The 20,041-nt window shown below is 43.8% G+C and overlaps 1 protein-coding gene across 1 annotated transcript in view; it reads left to right on the top strand.

Moving 5' to 3' along the window:
- Positions 1-20,041, top strand: part of LOC143816365 (interleukin-1 receptor-like 1) — a 153,000-nt gene that overhangs the window by 74,876 nt on the left and 58,083 nt on the right. The window contains exon 6 of the mRNA XM_077296620.1: positions 2,321-2,386. Coding sequence (XP_077152735.1) covers positions 2,321-2,386 — 66 coding nt within the window. The remainder of the gene's footprint in view (positions 1-2,320; positions 2,387-20,041) is intronic.

Below are 20,041 nucleotides of genomic sequence, written 5' to 3'. Positions count from 1 at the left end.
GGCCATCATCAATCCGGTAGCATTCTCCCTTGCTTTGCTGCTCACTTTTAGAATCCATAATGCGCTTCATCAATCTCTACTCAAAAAATATGTTTCATCCTCTGTACCATCACTGCTACCACCATCTCCAATCATTGTGCATGGAAATTTGGAATAGCCAAGTTTGTTGATTCTTGCTTAGTTCCTTGGTCGCTTTAGTGTCTGGTACTCGGGAAAGAATACGGTCCTGAAGAGAGGATGTGGATACCAGCATCTGATTTCCATGCGGCCAGGCTGATCTGGTCTTTTCACATGGCACACACTGATAAACCTGGTTCTGAAGTTCCAAAGCTCCCTCGTAGAAAGGGGGTACTGTCTCAGGTTTACTGCAACAGAGAGGAGCCAGAAGACCGCAGCGTCTGATTTCTCCTACTCCTGCATTGATTTGAAGCAGTTCACCTTCATATTAAACGGTCTAAATTTATTTTAGTAGTGCAGGGGTTAATCTGCTCAGTCGAGAGCTCCTGGAGCATTAAGGTTCTCAGCTGTGCACTGTTAGCTACTCCCATACCATATGCTGCATTCCTGGAGGTTGTTGGTAATTATTGGAGAAGGTGTTTGGATTTATCTGTGACTGTTGCTAAGTTTTGAGTGTGTGATAATTCCCTTTCTTCTCCTATTTTGATTTAACCCCATCCTTCACTCTCCGACGCATTCCTCTGCTATGTGTGTGAATATATTTGTATGTTTGATAATTTTTGTTAGCCCTGTTCGTATTATCTTGTTAGTCTGGTTGGTGTACTATGGTACACTACTATTCCACTCTTCCCTGGGTGGGGGAAGGGTACAGACTGAGGACAGATTCAGGAGCTAAGGGTACCGTCACACAGTGGCATTTTTATCGCTACGACGGCACGATTCATGACGTTCTAGCGATATCGTTACGATCTCGCAGTGTCTGACACGCTACTGCGATCAGACACCCTGCTGAGAATCGTACGTCGTAGCACATCGTTTGAAACTTTCTTTCGTCGCTGGATCTCCCGCTGTCATCGCTGGATCGTTGTGTGTGACAGCGATCCAGCGATGCGTTCGCTGGTAACCAGGGTAAACATCGGGTAACTAAGCGCAGGGCCGCGCTTAGTAACCCGATGTTTACCCTGGTTACCAGCGTAAAAGTAAAAAAAAAAAAACCATACATACTCACCATCTGATGTCCGTCAGGTCCCTTGCCGTCTGCTTCCCGCTCTGTCTGTCTGCCGGCCGGAAAGTGAGAGCAGATCACAGCGGTGACGTCACTGCTGCGCTCTGCTCTCACTGTACGGCTGCACTCAGTCAGAGCAGGAAGCAGACGGCAAGGGACCTGACGGACATCAGATGGTGAGTATGTACTGTTTGGTTTTTTTTACTTTTACGCTGGTAACCACGGTAAACATCGGGTTACTAAGCGCGGCCCTGCGCTTAGTAACCCGATGTTTACCCTGGTTACCAGCGAACCTCGGCATCGCTCCAGCGCCGTGATTGCAAAGTGTGACCGCAGTCTACGACGCTGGAGCGATACTCATACGACGCTGTGACGTCACGGATCGTGCCGTCGTAGCGACGAAAATTGTACCGTGTGACGGTACCCTAAGGCAAGGTAAGAGTCCCTGGTGTCTTCACCATCAGAAGTAATTCAGGGAGCAGTGCGAACTCTGGCACCTATAGCATTGGGGAAAGGGTAGGAGCCCCAGGTCCCAGGACACCCATCAACAGAACGGTGACACTTTTATGTGCTGTAAAGGGCAGAAAGGTTGTAGACCACTGCTCTAAAGTATTTGTTCAATGTTTTAAATTTTTCTCTCCTATATTGCTGAGCTGTGTCCTGATGTCCACTTACTGTGCTAAAATCACCCTAAAAAAGGCATCTGCGTTCACGGCTTAGGTTTTTATCCAGGCTTTTATGATAGTCGCTCCTAATTGTCTGTGCTGTACCATGTGATATCTTAGCATAAGGCAACATGGGGAAGTTCATGTCAACCATGTGTGGCTGATACAATATTCCGCAATGTGTTAAAGGACAGTAGGAATTTTTTCGCCAATTTGTGTGAATAAAATCCCAATTTGTTCAAATTCCCAAAGATCTATGAAAAAAATAACATTAAACTCAAAATTGATCTGTATCATAGTGAATTGATCATCTCTAACGTCTATTGTATGGTTGTATTTGGGTGATTCTGTTTTCTAATCCAATAAGTGCTCTATTTTGACCCCTTTTCACTCTTTCATATAATCGTGACTGAAAAGCTTCATTTACCTTTTTAAGAGATCTAATCTTTTTAATTCAACTTTTGATTTACAGAAAAAACAAAAATGGTGGAGCCCAAGTTTTACACTCCATTCAATAATGTCACAGAAGTAGAACTCGGTGAGTTATAAGAGTTATTTGTTCCTTATTCAGTATTGTATAAAATACAAAAAAGCCTATCTAAAACAACCAAAATGCAATAGAAAATTACTGTGGTCATAACAGTTTCATTTTAGTTTCTGTAATACAGATGCTTTAGCTTATTGGCTGAATTTTGCATACATTTATATGTAAGGATGTTTTACCATTTATCAGTGGCAATCACAACTGTGGTTATAAAGGGATGTAATGTCCTACAGTACGTAGTGTTGTGCAATGTGCTAAGTTCTTGTAATGCATTAAAGTCTCCTTAACTTCTTTACCCCCAAGTGTGGTTTTCAAGTTAATGACCAGAAGACACAAAAGAGCACAGTGAGGTCAAAAATACTCTGTTGTAAAAAAAAATCACAGTAATAAGCAAGTGCTAGTCAAAAGATGGAAAAAACAACAACAGGGTATTTAGTTGATACTTTTTTTGCAAAAAAATGTATACTAAGCTGCTCCACCAATCGTCAAGGTATACCCATATAGAGCAGTCCTAACTAATGTATATAATCCCTATCTGATGTATTTAAAAACCTGATCATCTGTATAGTACCTGTATAAGCAGGGTTCAGAGAGGGAATATCCATGTGGACCTGCTAGATAGAACAGCTTTAGTGCAAATGACCCACAAAGGAGTGGTGGACTCCCTAGTCTTGTAGAAACAAGAGAACAATTATAGAACCAGAAACACATGGGCTACCTGCACATTGAACAAGTCTGTAGGAACATGTTCACACCACCAAGAAACTTGAAGACACAAAAGAGCACAGTGAGGTCAAAAATACACTGTTGTAAAAAAAAATCACAGTAATAAGCAAGTGCTAGTCAAAAGATGGAAAAAACAGTGTATTTAGTTGATACTTTTTTTGCAAAAAAATGTATACTAAGCTGCTCCACCAATCGTCAAGGTATACCCATATAGAGCAGTCCTAACTAATGTATATAATCCCTAACTGATGTCTTTAAAAACCTGATCATCTGTATAGTACCTGTATAAGCAGGGTTCAGAGAGGGAATATCCATGTGGACCTGCTAGATAGAACAGCTTTAGTGCAAATGTGTTGTGAATTAGACTTTTTTGGCTCCCTCTTGTGGTTACTATTGATATGACTCTGGGATTTCCTTCCCTCAGTTTGCACCCAGCTGGGTCATTACTTCAGGGGTGTTGCTATATAAACCTCCTGGAACCTTAGTCCAGTGCCTGGCATCAGTGTTATCAGACACATTCTGTTTGCTCCTGTTTGCTGGTCCTGGTTCGTGCTAAATTAAGCTAAGTCTGCTTCTTTGTTTTTTGGGTTATTTGTTTGCTATCATTTTTGTCCAGCTTGTACTAAATGTGATTCTTGACCTTGCTGGAAGCTCTAGGGGGCTGGGTTTCTCCCCCCGGACCGTTAGACGGTTCGGGGGTTCTTGAATTTCCAGTGTGGATATTTTTGATAGGATTTTTTGCTGACCATATAAGTTATCTTTCTATATTCTGCTATTAGCTAGTGGGCCTCTCTTTGCTAAATTCCTAGCTCATTCTTATGTTTCTCTTTTCCTCTTACCTCACCGTTATTATTTGTGGGGGGCTTCTATCCAACTTTTGGGGTATTTCCTCTGGAGGCAAGAAAGGTCTATCTAGTTAGCTCTCCGGCTGGCGCGAGACGTCTAGGATCAACGTAGGAACGTTCCCCGGCTGCTGGTATTTGTGGTGCTAGGATTAGTTATATGGTCAGCCCAGTTACCACTGCCCTATGAGCTGGTTTTCTGTATTTACCGACTTATCATTATTCCTGAGACCCTCTGCCATTGGGGTCATAACAGTATGCCAGGCCAACATTGAATGTTTAAAGCATTGCAGAAGTGGGATAATAAGAAAGGAAATTCTGAGTTTTTTTTTTTTTTTCTTCTCTTCCTCCCCTTTACCTTTGAGTGGCTTGTGTTTGCTGCAGACATGAATGTCCAGACCTTGATTACAAGTGTAGACCAGCTGGCAGCTCGTGTGCAGGGTATACAAGATTTTGTTACCAGTAGTCCTATGTCTGAACCTAAAATACCTATTCCGGAATTGTTTTCTGGAGACCGATTTAGGTTTAGGAATTTCAAGAATAATTGTAAATTGTTTCTTTCTCTGAGACCCCGTTCATCTGGAGATTCAGCTCAGCAAGTTAAAATTGTTATTTCTTTTTTGCGGGGCGACCCTCAGGATTGGGCTTTCTCGCTAGCGCCAGGAGATCCGGCATTGGCGAATATTGATGCGTTTTTTCTGGCGCTCGGATTGCTTTACGAGGAACCCAATCTTGAAATTCAGGCAGAAAAAGCCTTGCTGGCTATTTCTCAGGGTCAGGATGAAGCTGAAGTGTATTGCCAAAAATTTCAGAAATGGTCCGTGCTTACTCAGTGGAATGAGTGTGCTCTGGCCGCAAATTTCAGAAATGGCCTTTCTGAAGCCATTAAGAATGTGATGGTGGGTTTCCCCATTCCTACAAGTCTGAATGATTCTATGGCGCTTGCTATTCAAATTGACCGGCGTTTGCGGGAGCGCAAAACCGCTAATCCTCTGGTGGTGTTGTCTGAACAAACACCTGATTTAATGCAATGTGATAGAGTTCAGACTAGAAATGAACGGAAAAATCATAGACGTCAGAATGGGTTGTGTTTTTACGGTGGTGATTCTACACATGTTATATTAGCATGCTCTAAACGCCTAACAAGGGTTGTTAGTCCTGTCGCCATTGGTAATTTGCAACCTAAATTTATTTTGTCTGTGACTTTAATTTGCTCTTTGTCTTCTTACCCTGTTATGGCGTTTGTGGATTCAGGTGCTGCCCTGAGTCTTATGGATCTGTCATTTGCCAAGCGCTGTGGTTTTGTTCTTGAACCATTAGTAAATCCTATTCCTCTTAGAGGTATTGATGCTACGCCATTGGCAGAAAATAAACCGCAGTTTTGGACACAGGTGACCATGTGCATGACTCCTGAACATCGGGAGGTGATTCGTTTTCTTGTTCTGCATAAAATGCATGATTTGGTCGTTTTGGGTCTGCCATGGTTACAGACCCACAATCCAGTCTTGGATTGGAAGGCAATGTCTGTGTCAAGTTGGGGCTGTCAGGGAATTCATGCTGATTCCCCGCCGGTGTCTATTGCTTCCTCTACTCCTTCGGAAGTTCCTGAGTATTTGTCTGATTATCAGGATGTATTCAGTGAGTCCAGATCCAGTGCTCTGCCTCCTCATAGGGACTGTGACTGCGCCATAGATTTGATTCCAGGTAGTAAATTTCCTAAGGGAAGATTATTTAATCTGTCAGTACCTGAGCATGCCGCAATGCGTTCATATATCAAGGAGTCTCTGGAGAAGGGGCATATCCGTCCATCCTCTTCCCCTCTTGGTGCGGGATTCTTTTTTGTGGCCAAGAAGGACAGATCTTTGAGACCTTGTATTGACTATCGGCTTCTGAATAAAATCACTGTAAAATTTCAGTATCCTTTGCCTCTCTTGTCGGACTTGTTTGCCCGGATTAAGGGTGCCAAGTGGTTCACCAAGATAGATCTTCGTGGTGCGTACAACCTTGTGCGCATTAAGCAAGGTGATGAATGGAAGACTGCATTTAATACGCCCGAAGGTCATTTTGAGTACTTGGTGATGCCTTTTGGGCTTTCTAATGCTCCCTCAGTATTTCAGTCCTTTATGCATGATATTTTCCGGAAGTATCTGGATAAATTTATGATTGTTTAGCTGGACGATATTCTGGTTTTCTCTGAAGATTGGGACTCACATGTGGAGCAGGTCAGGATGGTGTTTCAGGTTTTGCGTGAGAATGCCTTGTTTGTTAAAGGCTCAAAGTGTCTCTTTGGAGTACAGAAAGTTCCCTTTTTGGGGTTTATTTTTTCCCCTTCTGCTGTGGAGATGGACCCAGTCAAGGTCCGAGCTATTCATGAGTGGACTCAACCCACGTCAGTTAAGAGTCTTCAGAAGTTCTTGGGTTTTGCTAACTTCTACCGTCGTTTTATCGCTAATTTTTCTAGCGTTGTTAAACCTTTGATGGATATGACCAAGAAAGGTTCTGATGTTGCTAACTGGGCTCCTGCAGCCGTGGAGGCGTTCCAGGAGTTGAAGCGCCGGTTTACTTCGGCGCCTGTTTTGTGCCAGCCTGATGTCTCACTTCCCTTTCAGGTCGAGGTGGATGCTTCTGAGATTGGGGCAGGGGCCGTTTTGTCACAGAGAGGCCCTGGTTGCTCGGTAATGAGACCATGTGCTTTCTTCTCTAGGAAGTTTTCGCCCGCTGAGCGGAATTATGATGTTGGCAATCGGGAATTACTGGCCATGAAGTGGGCATTTGAGGAGTGGCGTCATTGGCTCGAGGGTGCTAAGCATCGTGTGGTGGTCTTGACTGATCACAAAAATTTGATGTATCTCGAGTCTGCTAAACGCTTGAATCCTAGACAGGCCCACTGGTCATTGTTTTTCTCCCGTTTTGACTTTGTGGTCTCGTATTTACCAGGTTCAAAGAATGTGAAAGCTGATGCTCTTTCAAGGAGCTTTGTGCCTGACTCTCCTGGAGTCACAGAACCTGTCCGTATTCTTAAAGAAGGAGTTATTTTGTCAGCCATTTCTCCTGATTTGCGACGTGTGTTGCAGAGATTTCAAGCTGGTAGACCTGACTCTTGTCCACCTGACAGACTGTTTGTTCCTGATAAGTGGACCAGCAGAGTCATTTCCGAGGTTCATTCCTCGGTGTTGGCAGGTCATCCGGGAATTTTTGGCACCAGAGATCTGGTGGCTAAGTCATTTTGGTGGCCTTCTTTGTCACGGGATGTACGGTCATTTGTGCAGTCCTGTGGGACTTGTGCTCGAGCTAAGCCTTGCTGTTCCCGTGCCAGCGGGTTGCTCTTGCCCTTGCCTGTCCCGAAGAGGCCTTGGACACATATTTCCATGGATTTCATTTCTGATCTCCCGGTGTCTCGGGGTATGTCTGTCATCTGGGTGGTATGTGATCGCTTTTCAAAAATGGTCCATTTGGTGCCTTTGCCTAAGCTGCCTTCTTCTTCCGATCTGGTTCCTGTGTTCCTTCAGAATGTGGTTAGTTTACACGGCATTCCTGAGAATATTGTGTCTGACAGAGGATCCCAGTTTGTTTCCAGGTTCTGGCGATCCTTTTGTGCTAGGATGGGCATTGATTTGTCGTTCTCGTCTGCCTTTCATCCTCAGACTAATGGACAAACTGAGCGAACTAATCAGACTCTGGAGGCTTACTTGAGGTGTTTTGTTTTGGCAGATCAGGATGATTGGGTGACCTTCTTGCCGTTGGCTGAGTTTGCCCTAAATAATCGGGCTAGTTCCGCTACTTTGGTTTCGCCATTTTTCTGCAACTCTGGTTTCCATCCTCGTTTTTCCTCGGGACATGTGGAGCCTTCTGACTGTCCTGGGGTAGATTCTGTGGTGGATAGGTTGCAGCAGATCTGGAATCATGTGGTGGACAACTTAAAATTGTCACAGGAGAAGGCTCAGCGTTTTGCCAACCGCCGCCGCGGTGTGGGTTCCCAACTTCGTGTTGGGGATTTGGTGTGGCTGTCTTCTCGATTTGTTCCTATGAAGGTCTCCTCTCCTAAATTTAAGCCTTGCTTCATCGGTCCTTACAAGATATTGGAAATCCTTAATCCAGTGTCCTTTCGCTTGGATCTTCCGGTTTCGTTTGCCATTCACAACGTGTTCCATAGGTCTTTGTTACGACGCTACGTTGTGCCTGTGGTTCCTTCTGCTGAGCCTCCTGCTCCGGTGTTGGTTGAGGGCGAGTTGGAGTACGTGGTGGAGAAGATCTTGGATTCTCGTCTCTCCAGGCGGAGGCTTCAGTATTTGGTCAAGTGGAAGGGTTATGGTCAGGAGGATAATTCCTGGGTGGTTGCCTCTGATGTGCATGCGGCCGATTTAGTTCGTGCCTTTCACGCTGCTCATCCTGATCACCCTGGTGGTCTTGGTGAGGGTTCGGTGACCCCTCCTTAAAGGGGGGGTACTGTTGTGAATTAGACTTTTTTGGCTCCCTCTTGTGGTTACTATTGATATGACTCTGGGATTTCCTTCCCTCAGTTTGCACCCAGCTGGGTCGTTACTTCAGGGGTGTTGCTATATAAACCTCCTGGAACCTTAGTCCAGTGCCTGGCATCAGTGTTATCAGACACATTCTGTTTGCTCCTGTTTGCTGGTCCTGGTTCGTGCTAAATTAAGCTAAGTCTGCTTCTTTGTTTTTTGGGTTATTTGTTTGCTATCATTTTTGTCCAGCTTGTACTAAATGTGATTCTTGACCTTGCTGGAAGCTCTAGGGGGCTGGGTTTCTCCCCCCGGACCGTTAGACGGTTCGGGGGTTCTTGAATTTCCAGCGTGGATATTTTTGATAGGATTTTTTGCTGACCATATAAGTTATCTTTCTATATTCTGCTATTAGCTAGTGGGCCTCTCTTTGCTAAATTCCTAGCTCATTCTTATGTTTGTCTTTTCCTCTTACCTCACCGTTATTATTTGTGGGAGGCTTCTATCCAACTTTTGGGGTATTTCCTCTGGAGGCAAGAAAGGTCTATCTTTTCCCTACTAGGGGTAGTTAGCTCTCCGGCTGGCGCGAGACGTCTAGGATCAACGTAGGAACGTTCCCCGGCTGCTGGTATTTGTGGTGCTAGGATTAGTTATATGGTCAGCCCAGTTACCACTGCCCTATGAGCTGGTTTTCTGTATTTACCGACTTATCATTATTCCTGAGACCCTCTGCCATTGGGGTCATAACACAAATGACCCACAAAGGAGTGGTGGACTCCCAAGTTAATGATCAGGCCAATTTTTACAATTCTGACCACTGTCCCTTTACGAGGTAATAACTCTGGAACGCTTCAATGGATCCTTGTGATTCTGAGAATATTTTTTCGTGATATATTGTATTTCATGATAGTGGTAACATTTATTTTAAATGACTTGCTTTTATTTGTGAAAAAATGGAAATTTGGCAAAAATGTTGAAAATTTTGCAATTTTCCAACTTTGAATTTTCATGCCTTTAAATCACAGAGATATGTCACAAAAATACTTAATAAGTAACATTTCCCACATGTCTACTTTACATCAGCACAATTTTGGAACCAACATCTTGTTTGTTAGGGAGTTATAATGGTTAAATGTTGACCAGCGATTTCTCATTTTTACAACACCATTTTTTTAGGGACCACACCACATTTGAAGTCACTTTGAGGGGTCAATATGATAGAAGATACCCAAAGTGACACCATTCTAAAAATTGCACCCCTCAAGGTGCTCAAAACCACATTCAAGAAGTTTATTAACCCTTCAGGTGCTTCACAAGAATTTTTGGAATGTGGAAAAAAAATGAACATTTAACTTTTTTCCCAAAATTATACTTCAGATCCAATTTTTTTTATTTTGACAAGGGTAACAGGAAATTTCCCAAAATTATACTTCAGATCCAATTTTTTTTATTTTGACAAGGGTAACAGGAAAAAATGGACCTCAAAATTTGCAATTTCTCCTGAGTACGCCGATACCCCATATGATGGACAAAACCACTGTTTGGGCGCACGGCAGAGCTTGGAAGCGAAGGGGCGCCATTTGATTTTTTGAGAGCAAAATTTGCTGGAACATTTGGCACACGCCATGTCGCGTTTGAAGAGCCTCTGATGTGCTTAAACAGGGAAAATCACCCACAATTGGCATCATTTTAGAAAGTAGACCCCTCAGGAAACTGATCTAGTTGCGTGGTGAGCACATTGAACCATCAGGTGCTTCATAGAAGTTTATAAAATTTTCCCCATAAATATGTTTTAAGCACAAAATATTGCATTTTCATAAGGGTAACAGGAGAAATTGCACCTTACAATTTTTTATGCAATTTCTCCTAAGTATGCAGATACCCCATATGTTTGGGCTCACGGCAGGGCTCGGCAGGGAAGGAGTGTCATTTGACTTTTTGAATGTAAAATTTCCTGGAATCATTAGTGGACGCCATGCCTCATTTGGAGAACCCCTGGTGTGCCTAAACAGTGGAAACCCCCAAGAAGTAACCCCATTTTGGAAAATAGACCCTTCAAGGAATGTACAGGGTGGGCTATGTATATGGATTCACCTAAATAAAATGGGAATGGTTGGTGATATCAACTTCCTGTTTGTGGCACATTAGTAAATGGGAGGGAGAAAACTTTTCAAGATGGGTAGTGAACATGGTGGCCATTTTGAAGTCAGCCATTTTGGATCCAACTTTATTCTTTCCACTGGAAAGAGGGTCATGTGACACATCATACTTATTGAGAATTTCACAAGAAACACAATGGTGTGCTTGGTTTTAAAGTAACATTATTCTTTCATGAGTTATTTCCAAGTTTCTCTTTGTTTACAGCCATTGATATGTCGCAGAGTTTAACACGTGAGGAGCGGATAGAAATTGTGTTGATGTCTGGTGAATGCAGTACCTGGGTCATTGCAGTAGATTTCAATGCAAGACACTCTACGCAAGAAATCTGTCACCATTCCCATGTTATGTAGGTGTATCCATAGAAATGGGCCACCCAAAAAAGTTTGCCTCATCACTGAACATAATGTTCTGTTTAAACTGAGGGTCCTGTTCCAATTTTTATTTTGCTCATTGTGCAAATTCAGCGCAACGAGCTGGCATCAGTCAGCGGATATTAGCTACTCACAAATGGCACCCTTACAAAATCTAGCTGCTGCAGCATCTCAACGATGATGACCCAGATTGGCACGCTGAATTTGCAGAATGGGCAAACAGGCGGACACCACTGGATCACAGGCCAGACGGCATCCATAGTGCATGAATCTGCTTCATTATAGGGAATCTTCTGCCAAAGGTACCATCTGATTCACGTATTTCAGAGATTTACATGGAAACCCCGATGTAAGCGCTCAATGCAGAGCGCAAGATAAATGTGAGCAGAGCTTTACTGCGATCTTTGGGAGGCAGAATGAAAAAGTAAGTGAAGAAATAGGTGAAGAATTGGTTTTATTTATTATTTCGCCGCTCCTTGTGCGGTATAAGTGATTAGGCGACTTATTGTTTGGGTTCATGCGATTACAGCGATATCAGATTTTTATCAGGTTTTTATGTTTGGCTGCTGTCACACACTAAATGAAACTTTTTTTTGCAAACAATTGTTTTTGCATCACCACATTTTCAAAGCTATAATTTCTCCATATTTTGACCCACAGAGTCATGTCATGGCTTTTGCGGGACGAGTTGCCATTTTTATTGGTACCATTTTCGGGCACATGACATTTTTTTATATCTTTCTATTCTGATTTTTGTGAGGCATAACGAACAAAAACCAACAATTCAGGAACTTCTTTCAGGGGGGTGTGGGTTTATGCCATTCCGTGTGTGGTAAAATTGATAAGGTAGTTTTATTCTTCAGGTCAGTAAGATTACCGAGATACCTCATTTATATTTTTTTTATACTTTGGCGCTTTTATACAATAAAAACTATTTTATAGAAACGTTATTTTTTCATGGCTTTATTTTGAGAGCTACAACTTTTTTATTTTTCTGCTGATAGAGCTGTATGATGGCTTGCTTTTTGTGGGACAAAATTATGTTTTCAGCTGTACCATGTTTATTTATATCCATCTTTTTTATTGCGTTTTATTCCACTTTTTGTTCTGTGGTGTGATGATAAAACATTGTTTTTTGCCTTGTTTTTTATTTATTTTTATGGTGTTCACTAAAGGGCTTAACTAGTGGGGCAGTTTTATAGGTCAGGTCGTTGCTGACGCGGCGATACCAAATATGTGTAGTTTTATTGTTCTTATGGTTTTTTTTTAAATGTTTATTTAGAGATATAATATCTTTTATTTATTTTTTATTATTTTTAAAAAATATTTTTACAATTTTAATTTTTTTTCCACTTTTTTTTCTAACTTTTTTACTTTGTCCCAATATCTTTTTTTTGCAGGCTGATCGATTCTACAGCATGGAGATGAAGCAGCATCCCCATGCTGCAGAAACTGTCAGCTCTGCACTGACAGACAAATTTGCTCATCGTGCACTGCGCATGATCAGCAAGTTTGCTAGGTCTGGTGACCCGGATGTCATCATGATGACATTGGGTCACCATGGCAATGATCTGATCCAAAGGCATAGAGGCTGTCAGCTCTCTGCCAACTTCTCTAATGCTGCGATCAGGATTAGGCCGGGGTCACACTTAGCGTAGGGAAATACGGTCCGTTTTTTACAGGCATAATACGCAGAAAAGTTCCTGAACAGTGATTCGTATTCAACATGAGGATGCGATTTTTTCCTCTAAAAATTATCCGTGTGTCATCCGTATGGCGAGATTTTCTCGCAGGCTTGCAAAATGGACATAGAATTGATCCATGGGCTCAAATACTCCTGAAAACATATATACAGTCATATATACCCCTGGTGGTCTGGAGTGTGAAATGTGTTGCATGTTTGTGATACCTGGATGCAGTTATCCTTCTTTACCTCCAAACCTAGCATGACTCTCCACGAGAGGAAAGCAATACCACTGCGATGACCAGCACCCTGGAGCACCGCAGGCATATCTTACAGATGTGCATTTTCTGGGGTGGCTGGGGGCAGATGTTTTTAGCCGAGGTGGCCAATAACCATGGTCCCTCTCTAGGCTATTAATAGCTGCCCTCAGTCACTGGCTTTCCCACTCTGGCGGAGAAAATTGCGAGGGAGCCCATGCCAGATTTTTCCGTGATTTAACCCTTTTTTTAACAGCTAGAGCCACCAAATTTTGCACACGGACACTTCTAACATTAGTAGTGAGGAATATGTAAAAAATTAAGGGATATGAAATGGTTTACTATATGTAAACCATGTCTCATATCCTGTCGGGTTTGATAAGGAGACAGCAAAAGTCGGCAATTGAATTACCGGCTTTTAAGCTATCTAGCTCTGTATTAAAAAAAAATATATATATATATGTGTGTCTCAATTACATATATACAGTATATATATAGCTATAATATGTGTAGACATTTACTTTAGCTATTCTATTCTAACCTGTCAGTGTGATTTTACTGTACACCGCCCTGAATTACCGGCTTTTCTATAGAACACCGCTGCGTATTTCTCGCAAGTCACACTGATGGTCCATGTGTAATCCGTATTTTTTTCGCCTCCATAGACTTTCATTGGCGGATTTTTTTGCGCAATACGCTGACAAACATAGCATGCGTTTTCTCAGCCCATAAAATACGGCTACGAAATATATGGCAGATAGGAGCTGCCCCATAGAGAATCATTGGTCCATGTGCAATCCATTGTTCTTACAGCTCTCATACGTCTGTAAAACTCTCTAGTGTGACGCCGGCCTTAAAGCTGACATCCAGAGGCGATCGCCCGCACACCCCAGTGTGCTTGGGCGATCGCGTGGATGTAATATTCCATCCCTGGCCAAATAGGCCCAGGGCACAGGGATGGAACATTCTGTCCGATGTCAGAAAAAGGTTAATAGAAAAGGAAGGTGTACATACACGTCTACCATGTTTCTACTTCAAGAAAGTAAAACTTCTCTTTGATTTTCTGTAAAGAGCAAAACTTATCGATATATAAGCCTATTCTCAAAAAATATATAGCCAGAAATATTGAATAATATAATGTAAATCTGTATTAGTATTTATAATAAAATTAACCTAAGATTAAAAAGGCAGAGTGAGTATGCGCTAACAGCAGCACAAAACAGCAGGAGGGGATGAGATAAATAAGTAAAGCATCATAAGCATGTAAAGTAATTAAATGACTGAAAAAGCAATAAGCCCATTAGTCGGTAAACAATGTACAGTGGGGAAAATAAGTATTTAATACACTGCCGATATTAAGTTTTCCCGCCAATAAAGAATGGAGAGGTCTGTAGTTGTACACTTCAACTGTGAGAGACAAAATCTAAAAATAAAAACCAGAAAACGACATTGTATGATTTTCACATAATTAATTTGCATTTTATTGCATGAAATTAATATTTGATACAATAGAAAAACAGAACTTACCGTAATATTTGGTACAGAAACCTTTGTTTGCAATTACAGAGGTCAGACATTTCCTGCAATTCTTGACCAAGTTTGCACACACTGCAGCAGGGATTTTGACCCACTCCTCCATTCAGATCTTCTCTAGATCTTTCAGGTTTTGAGGCTTCTGCTGGGCAACATTGAGTTTTAGCTCCATCCAAAGAATTTGTATTGGGTGCAGATCTGGTGACTCCGTGACCTTGAAATGCTACTTACAGAGCCACTCCTTAAGGTACCTTCACACGAAGCGACGCTGCAGCGATAGCGACAACGATGTCGATCGCTGCAGCGTCGCTGTTTGGTCGCTGGAGAGCTGTCACACAGACCGCTCTCCAGCGATCAACTATGCCGAGGTCCCCTGGTAACCAGGGTAAACATCGGGTAACTAAGCGCAGGGCCGCGCTTAGTAACCCGATGTTTACCCTGGTTACCAGCGTAAAATCTAAAAAAAACAAACAGCACATACTTACATTCACGTCCCCCTGCGTCCACTTCCTGACTGACTGAGCGCCGTACAGTGAGAGCAGAGCGGTGACGTCACCGCTGTGCTGCTTTCACTTTCACTTTGCGGCGCTGAGTCAGAGGAGGAAGCAGACTGCAGGGGACGCAATGTGAGTATGTGCTGTTTGTTTTTTTTACATTTTACGCTAGTAACCAGGGTAAACATCGGGTAACTAAGCGCGGCCCTGCGCTTAGTAACCCGATGTTTACCCTGGTTACCAGTGTAAAATATCGCTGGTATCGTTGCTTTTGCTTTCAAACACAACGATACACAGCGATCGGACGACCAAATAAAGTTCTGGACTTTATTCAGCGACCAGCGACATCACAGCAGGATCCTGATCGCTGCTGCGTGTCAAACGAAACGATATCGCTAGCGAGGACGCTGCAACGTCACGGATTGCTAGCGATATCGTTATAATGTCGTTTCGTGTGAAGGTACCTTAAGTTGTACTAGCTGAGTCATTGTCAACCTGGAAGATCCAGCTACGACCCATCTTCAATACTCTTACTGAGGGAAGGAGGTTGTTGGCCAAGATCTCACGATACATCCTCCCTTCAAGATGGTGCAGTCATCCTACCCGTTTGCAGCAAGCACTCCTAAAGTATGATGTTTCCCTCAGCATGCTTTACCATGCTTTACAGTTGGGACAGTGTTCTTGAGGTTATGTCAGGAGGTGGCGGGGAACCTCACGTGCCTCCTCTCCCCTGTACACTGTTCACATGATTACCTGTGGCACCTCATTGTTATTAATGTGTACTGTAATGATTATGTACTGTGATGTCTTGTATTTGCCATGTACTGTATATATGTTTAGGATTAGAGATAGAAGTTAGCATATAGTAATAGCTGGGTTAGAACAGAGAGAAATAGAGAGAAAATAGGATAGATAATGGTATTAGTTTAGGCCCAGGCAGCAAGGAGTTAAGTAAATGGGAGGTGCACAGAGCAGAGCAGCATAGAGCAGGAAAGTATAAGACAGGCACTTCCTGATTTGTGTCAGACTCTGGGGCAGGGAGCATGCAGTTCAGGAGGCAGCTACAGGCCGTGGGGATAAAGCTGCGGACCACAGTAAGGGACTCCAGGCTGGAGAGTAGTGCAGTTGGGCACCAGCTCAACAGGATCATCCCAAGGAAGGACAAGGGGCTGACAGGGAGCTGTCAAAGCTGAAGGTACAGATGGGACACAAATAGTCCAGAGGGACTGCCCGGATGGCAGAGGAAAGGAAAGCGCAGAGAGAATAGAGTATGCCCATAAGGCAGGGAAAGTACAGGAAATGTTGCCCTGTGTGAACTGTGCTGCTGATGTGATGGATGCCTTGCTGTTTAGTAAAGTTCAACTGTTGGAAAAGAACTGTGACTCTGTGGTGCTTCATAGGACTAGAATTTCAGCAGACACAGTGAGTACCCATCTCTCCATGTTCAAGGTGGCGGGGTGTTAACTGACTGTTGCTTAATAGACTCGCCCCCGACTACCACCCCGTGCTGCCTTGTTACAGTTATACTCATCCTTCTTCTTCCAAACATGGTGAGTCGAGTTGATATCAAATAGTTCTATTTTGGTCTCCCCTGACTACATGACCTTCTCCCATGCCTCCTCTGGTGTATCTATATGGTTATTGGTGAGCTTCAAATCGGCCTGGACATGTGCTGGTGTGAGCAGGGGGACCTTCCTTGCCATGCAGGATTTTAATCCATGATGGGATAGTGTTACTACCAATGGTAATGTTTGAGACTGTGGTAACAGCTCTCTTCAGGTCATTGACCAGGTCCTCCCGTGTAATTCTGGGTTGATTTCTGACATTTTCAGAATCGTCCTTACCCCATGAGGCGAGATCTTGAATGGAGCCCCAGACTGAGGTAGATTCACAGTCATCTTATGTTTCTTCAATTTTCTAACAATTGTGCCAACAGTTGTTGCCTTCTCACCAAGCTGCTTGCCTATTGTCCTGTAGCCCATCCTAGCCTTCTGCAGGGCTACAATTTTGTCACTAGTGTTCGTAGACAGCTCTATGGTCTTGGCCATTGTGGAGAGGTTGGAGTGTGATTGATTAAGTGTGTCGACAGGTGTCTTTTATACAGGTAACAAGTTGAAACAAGTTTAACTAATACAAGTAATGATTGCAGAATGGAAGGGCTTCTTAACCCCTTCCTGACCTTTGACGCCACGTAGGCGTCATGAAAACCCGTGCCAATCCGACCCATGACGCCTATGTGGCTTCATGGAATGATCGCGTCCCTGCAGATCGGGTGAAAGGGTTAACTCCAATTTCACCCGATCTGCAGGGACAGGGGGAGTGGTACTTCAGCCCAGGGGGGGTGGCTTCACCCCCCCGTGGCTACGATCGCTCTGATTGGCTGTTGAAAGTGAAACTGCCAATCAGAGTGATTTGTAATATTTCACCTAAAAAACTGGTGAAATATTACAATCCAGCCATGGCCGATGCTGCAATATCATCGGCCATGGCTGGAAATACTGAAGTGACCCCCCCACCCCACCGATCACCCCCCCAAGCCACCGATCTGTCCCGTAGTCCCCTCCGTCCTGTGCTCCGCTCCCCCGTCCTCCTGTCCGCTCCCCCCTGCTCCTATGCCACCCCCCGTGCTCCGACGCCCCCCCGTGCTCCGATCTCCCCCCCTTATACTTACCGAGGCTCCCGGTGTCGGTCCGTCTTCTCCATGGGCGCCGCCATCTTCCGGCCAGCAGATTCATTACAAGTACATTTTGATCGCTGTGGTAGGTTCTATCACAGCGATCAAAATAAAAAAAATAATAAATAAACCCCCCCCCTTTATCACCCCCATAGGTAGGGACAATAATAAAATAAAGAAAATATTTTTTTTTCTTTTTCCACTAGGGTTAGGGTTAGAACTAGGGTTAGAACTAGGGGTAGGGTTAGGGGTAGGGTTAGGGTTAGGGTTAGGGGTAGGGTTAGGGTTATGGCATGTGCACACAGTGCGGATTTGGCTGCGGATCCGCAGCGGATTGGCCGCGGATCCGCAGCGGATTGGCCGCGGATCCACAGCGGATTGGCCGCGGATCCGCAGCGGATTGGCCGCTGCGAATTCGTAGCAGTTTTCCATCAGGTTTACAGTACCATGTACACCTATGGAAAACCAAATCCGCTGTGCCCATGGTGCGGAAAATTCCGTGCAGAAACGCTGCATTGTATTTTCCGCAGCATGTCAATTCTTTGTGCGGATTCCACAGCGTTTTACACCTGTTCCTCAATAGGAATCCGCAGGTGAAATCCGCACAAAAAAACACTGGAAATCTGCTGTAAATCCGCAGGTAAAACGCAGTGCCTTTTACCTGCAGATTTTTCAAAAATCGTGTGGAAAAATCTCACACGAATCTGCAACGTGGGCACATAGCCTTAGAGTTAGGGTTGCAATTAGGGCTAGGGTTGGAAATAGGGTTAAGATTAGGCTTGTGGTTAGGGTTACGGATAGGGTTAGGGGTGTGTTGGGGTTACAGTTGTGGTTAGGGTTGGGATTAGGGTTAGGGTTGGGATTAGGGTTAGGATTAGGGTTAGGGTTGGAATTAGGGTTACGGGTGTGTTGGGGTTAGGGTTGTGGTTAGGGGTGTGTTGGGGTTAGGGTTGTGATTAGGGTTATGGCTACAGTTGGGATTAGGATTAGGGGTGTGTTGGGGTTAGTGTTGAAGTTAGAATTGAGGGGTTTCCACTGTTTAGGCACATCAGGGGTCTCCAAACGCGACATGGCGCCACCATTGATTCCAGCCAATCTTGCGTTCAAAAAGTCAAATGGTGCTCCCTCCCTTCCAAGCCCCGACGTGCGCCCAAACAATGGTTTACCCCCACACTTGGGGTACCAGCATACTCAGGACAAACTGGGCAACAACTGTTGGGGTCCAATTTCTCCTGTTACCTTTGCAAAAATAAAAAATTACTTGCTAAAACATAATTTTTTGAGGAAAGAACAATTATTTTTTATTTTCACGGCTCTGCATTATAAACTTCTGTGAAACACTTGGGGGTTGAAAGTGCTCACCACACATCTAGATAAGTTCCTTCGGGGGTCTAGTTTCCAAAATGGGGTCACTTGTGGGGTGTTTCTACTGTTTAGGCACATCAGGGGCTCTGCAAATGCAACGTGATGCCCGCAGACCATTCCATCAAAGTCTGCATTTCAAATGTCACTACTTCCCTTCCGAGCCCTGACGTGCGCCCAAACAGTGGTTTAGCCCCACATATGGGGTACCAGCACACTCACAACAAACTGGGCAACAACTATTGGGGCCCAATTTCTCCTGTTACCCTTGTGAAAATAAAAAATTGTTTGCTAAAACATCTTTTTTGAGGAAAGAAAAATGATTTTTTATTTTCACGGCTCTGCGTTGTAAACTTCTGTGAAGCACTTGGGGGTTGAACGTGCTCACCACACATCTAGATAAGTTCCTTGGGGGGGGTCTAGTTTCCAAAATGGGGTCACTTTGTGGGGGGTTTCTACTGTTTAGGCATATCAGGGGCTCTGCAAACGTAACATGATGCCCGCAGACCATTCCATCAAAGTCTGCATTCCAAAACGTCACTACTTCCCTTCCGAGCCCCGGCATGTGCCCAAACCGTGGTTTACCCCCACATATGGGGTATCAGCGTACTCAGGAGAAACTGGACAACAACTTTTGGGGTCCAATTTCTCCTGTTACCCTTGCAAAAATAAAAAATTCTGGGCTAAAATAATATTTTTGAGGAAAGGAAACACATTTATTATTTTCACGGCTCTGCGTTATAAACTTCTGTGAAGCACTTGGGGGTTCAAAGTGCTCACCACACATCTAGATAAGTTCCCTTGGGGGTCTAGTTTCCAAAATGGAGTCACTTGTGGGGAGTTCCTACTGTTTAGGCACATCAGGGGCTCTGCAAACGCAACCTGATGCCCGCGGAGCATTCCATCAAAGTCTGCATTTCAAAACGTCACTACTTCCCTTCCGAACCCCGACGTGTGCCAAAACAGTGGTTTACCCCCACATATGGGGTATCAGCGTACTCAGGAGAAACTGGACAACAACTTTTGGGGTCCAATTTCTCCTGTTACCCTTGGGAAAATAAAAAATTGTGGGCTAAAAAATCATTT

Source organism: Ranitomeya variabilis, chromosome 3, assembly GCF_051348905.1.
Source record: "Ranitomeya variabilis isolate aRanVar5 chromosome 3, aRanVar5.hap1, whole genome shotgun sequence".
Classification (NCBI taxonomy): Eukaryota; Metazoa; Chordata; class Amphibia; order Anura; family Dendrobatidae; genus Ranitomeya; species Ranitomeya variabilis.
The sequence above is the reverse complement of the archived record's forward strand: the minus strand, read 5'-3'. Positions and strand labels throughout refer to the sequence as shown.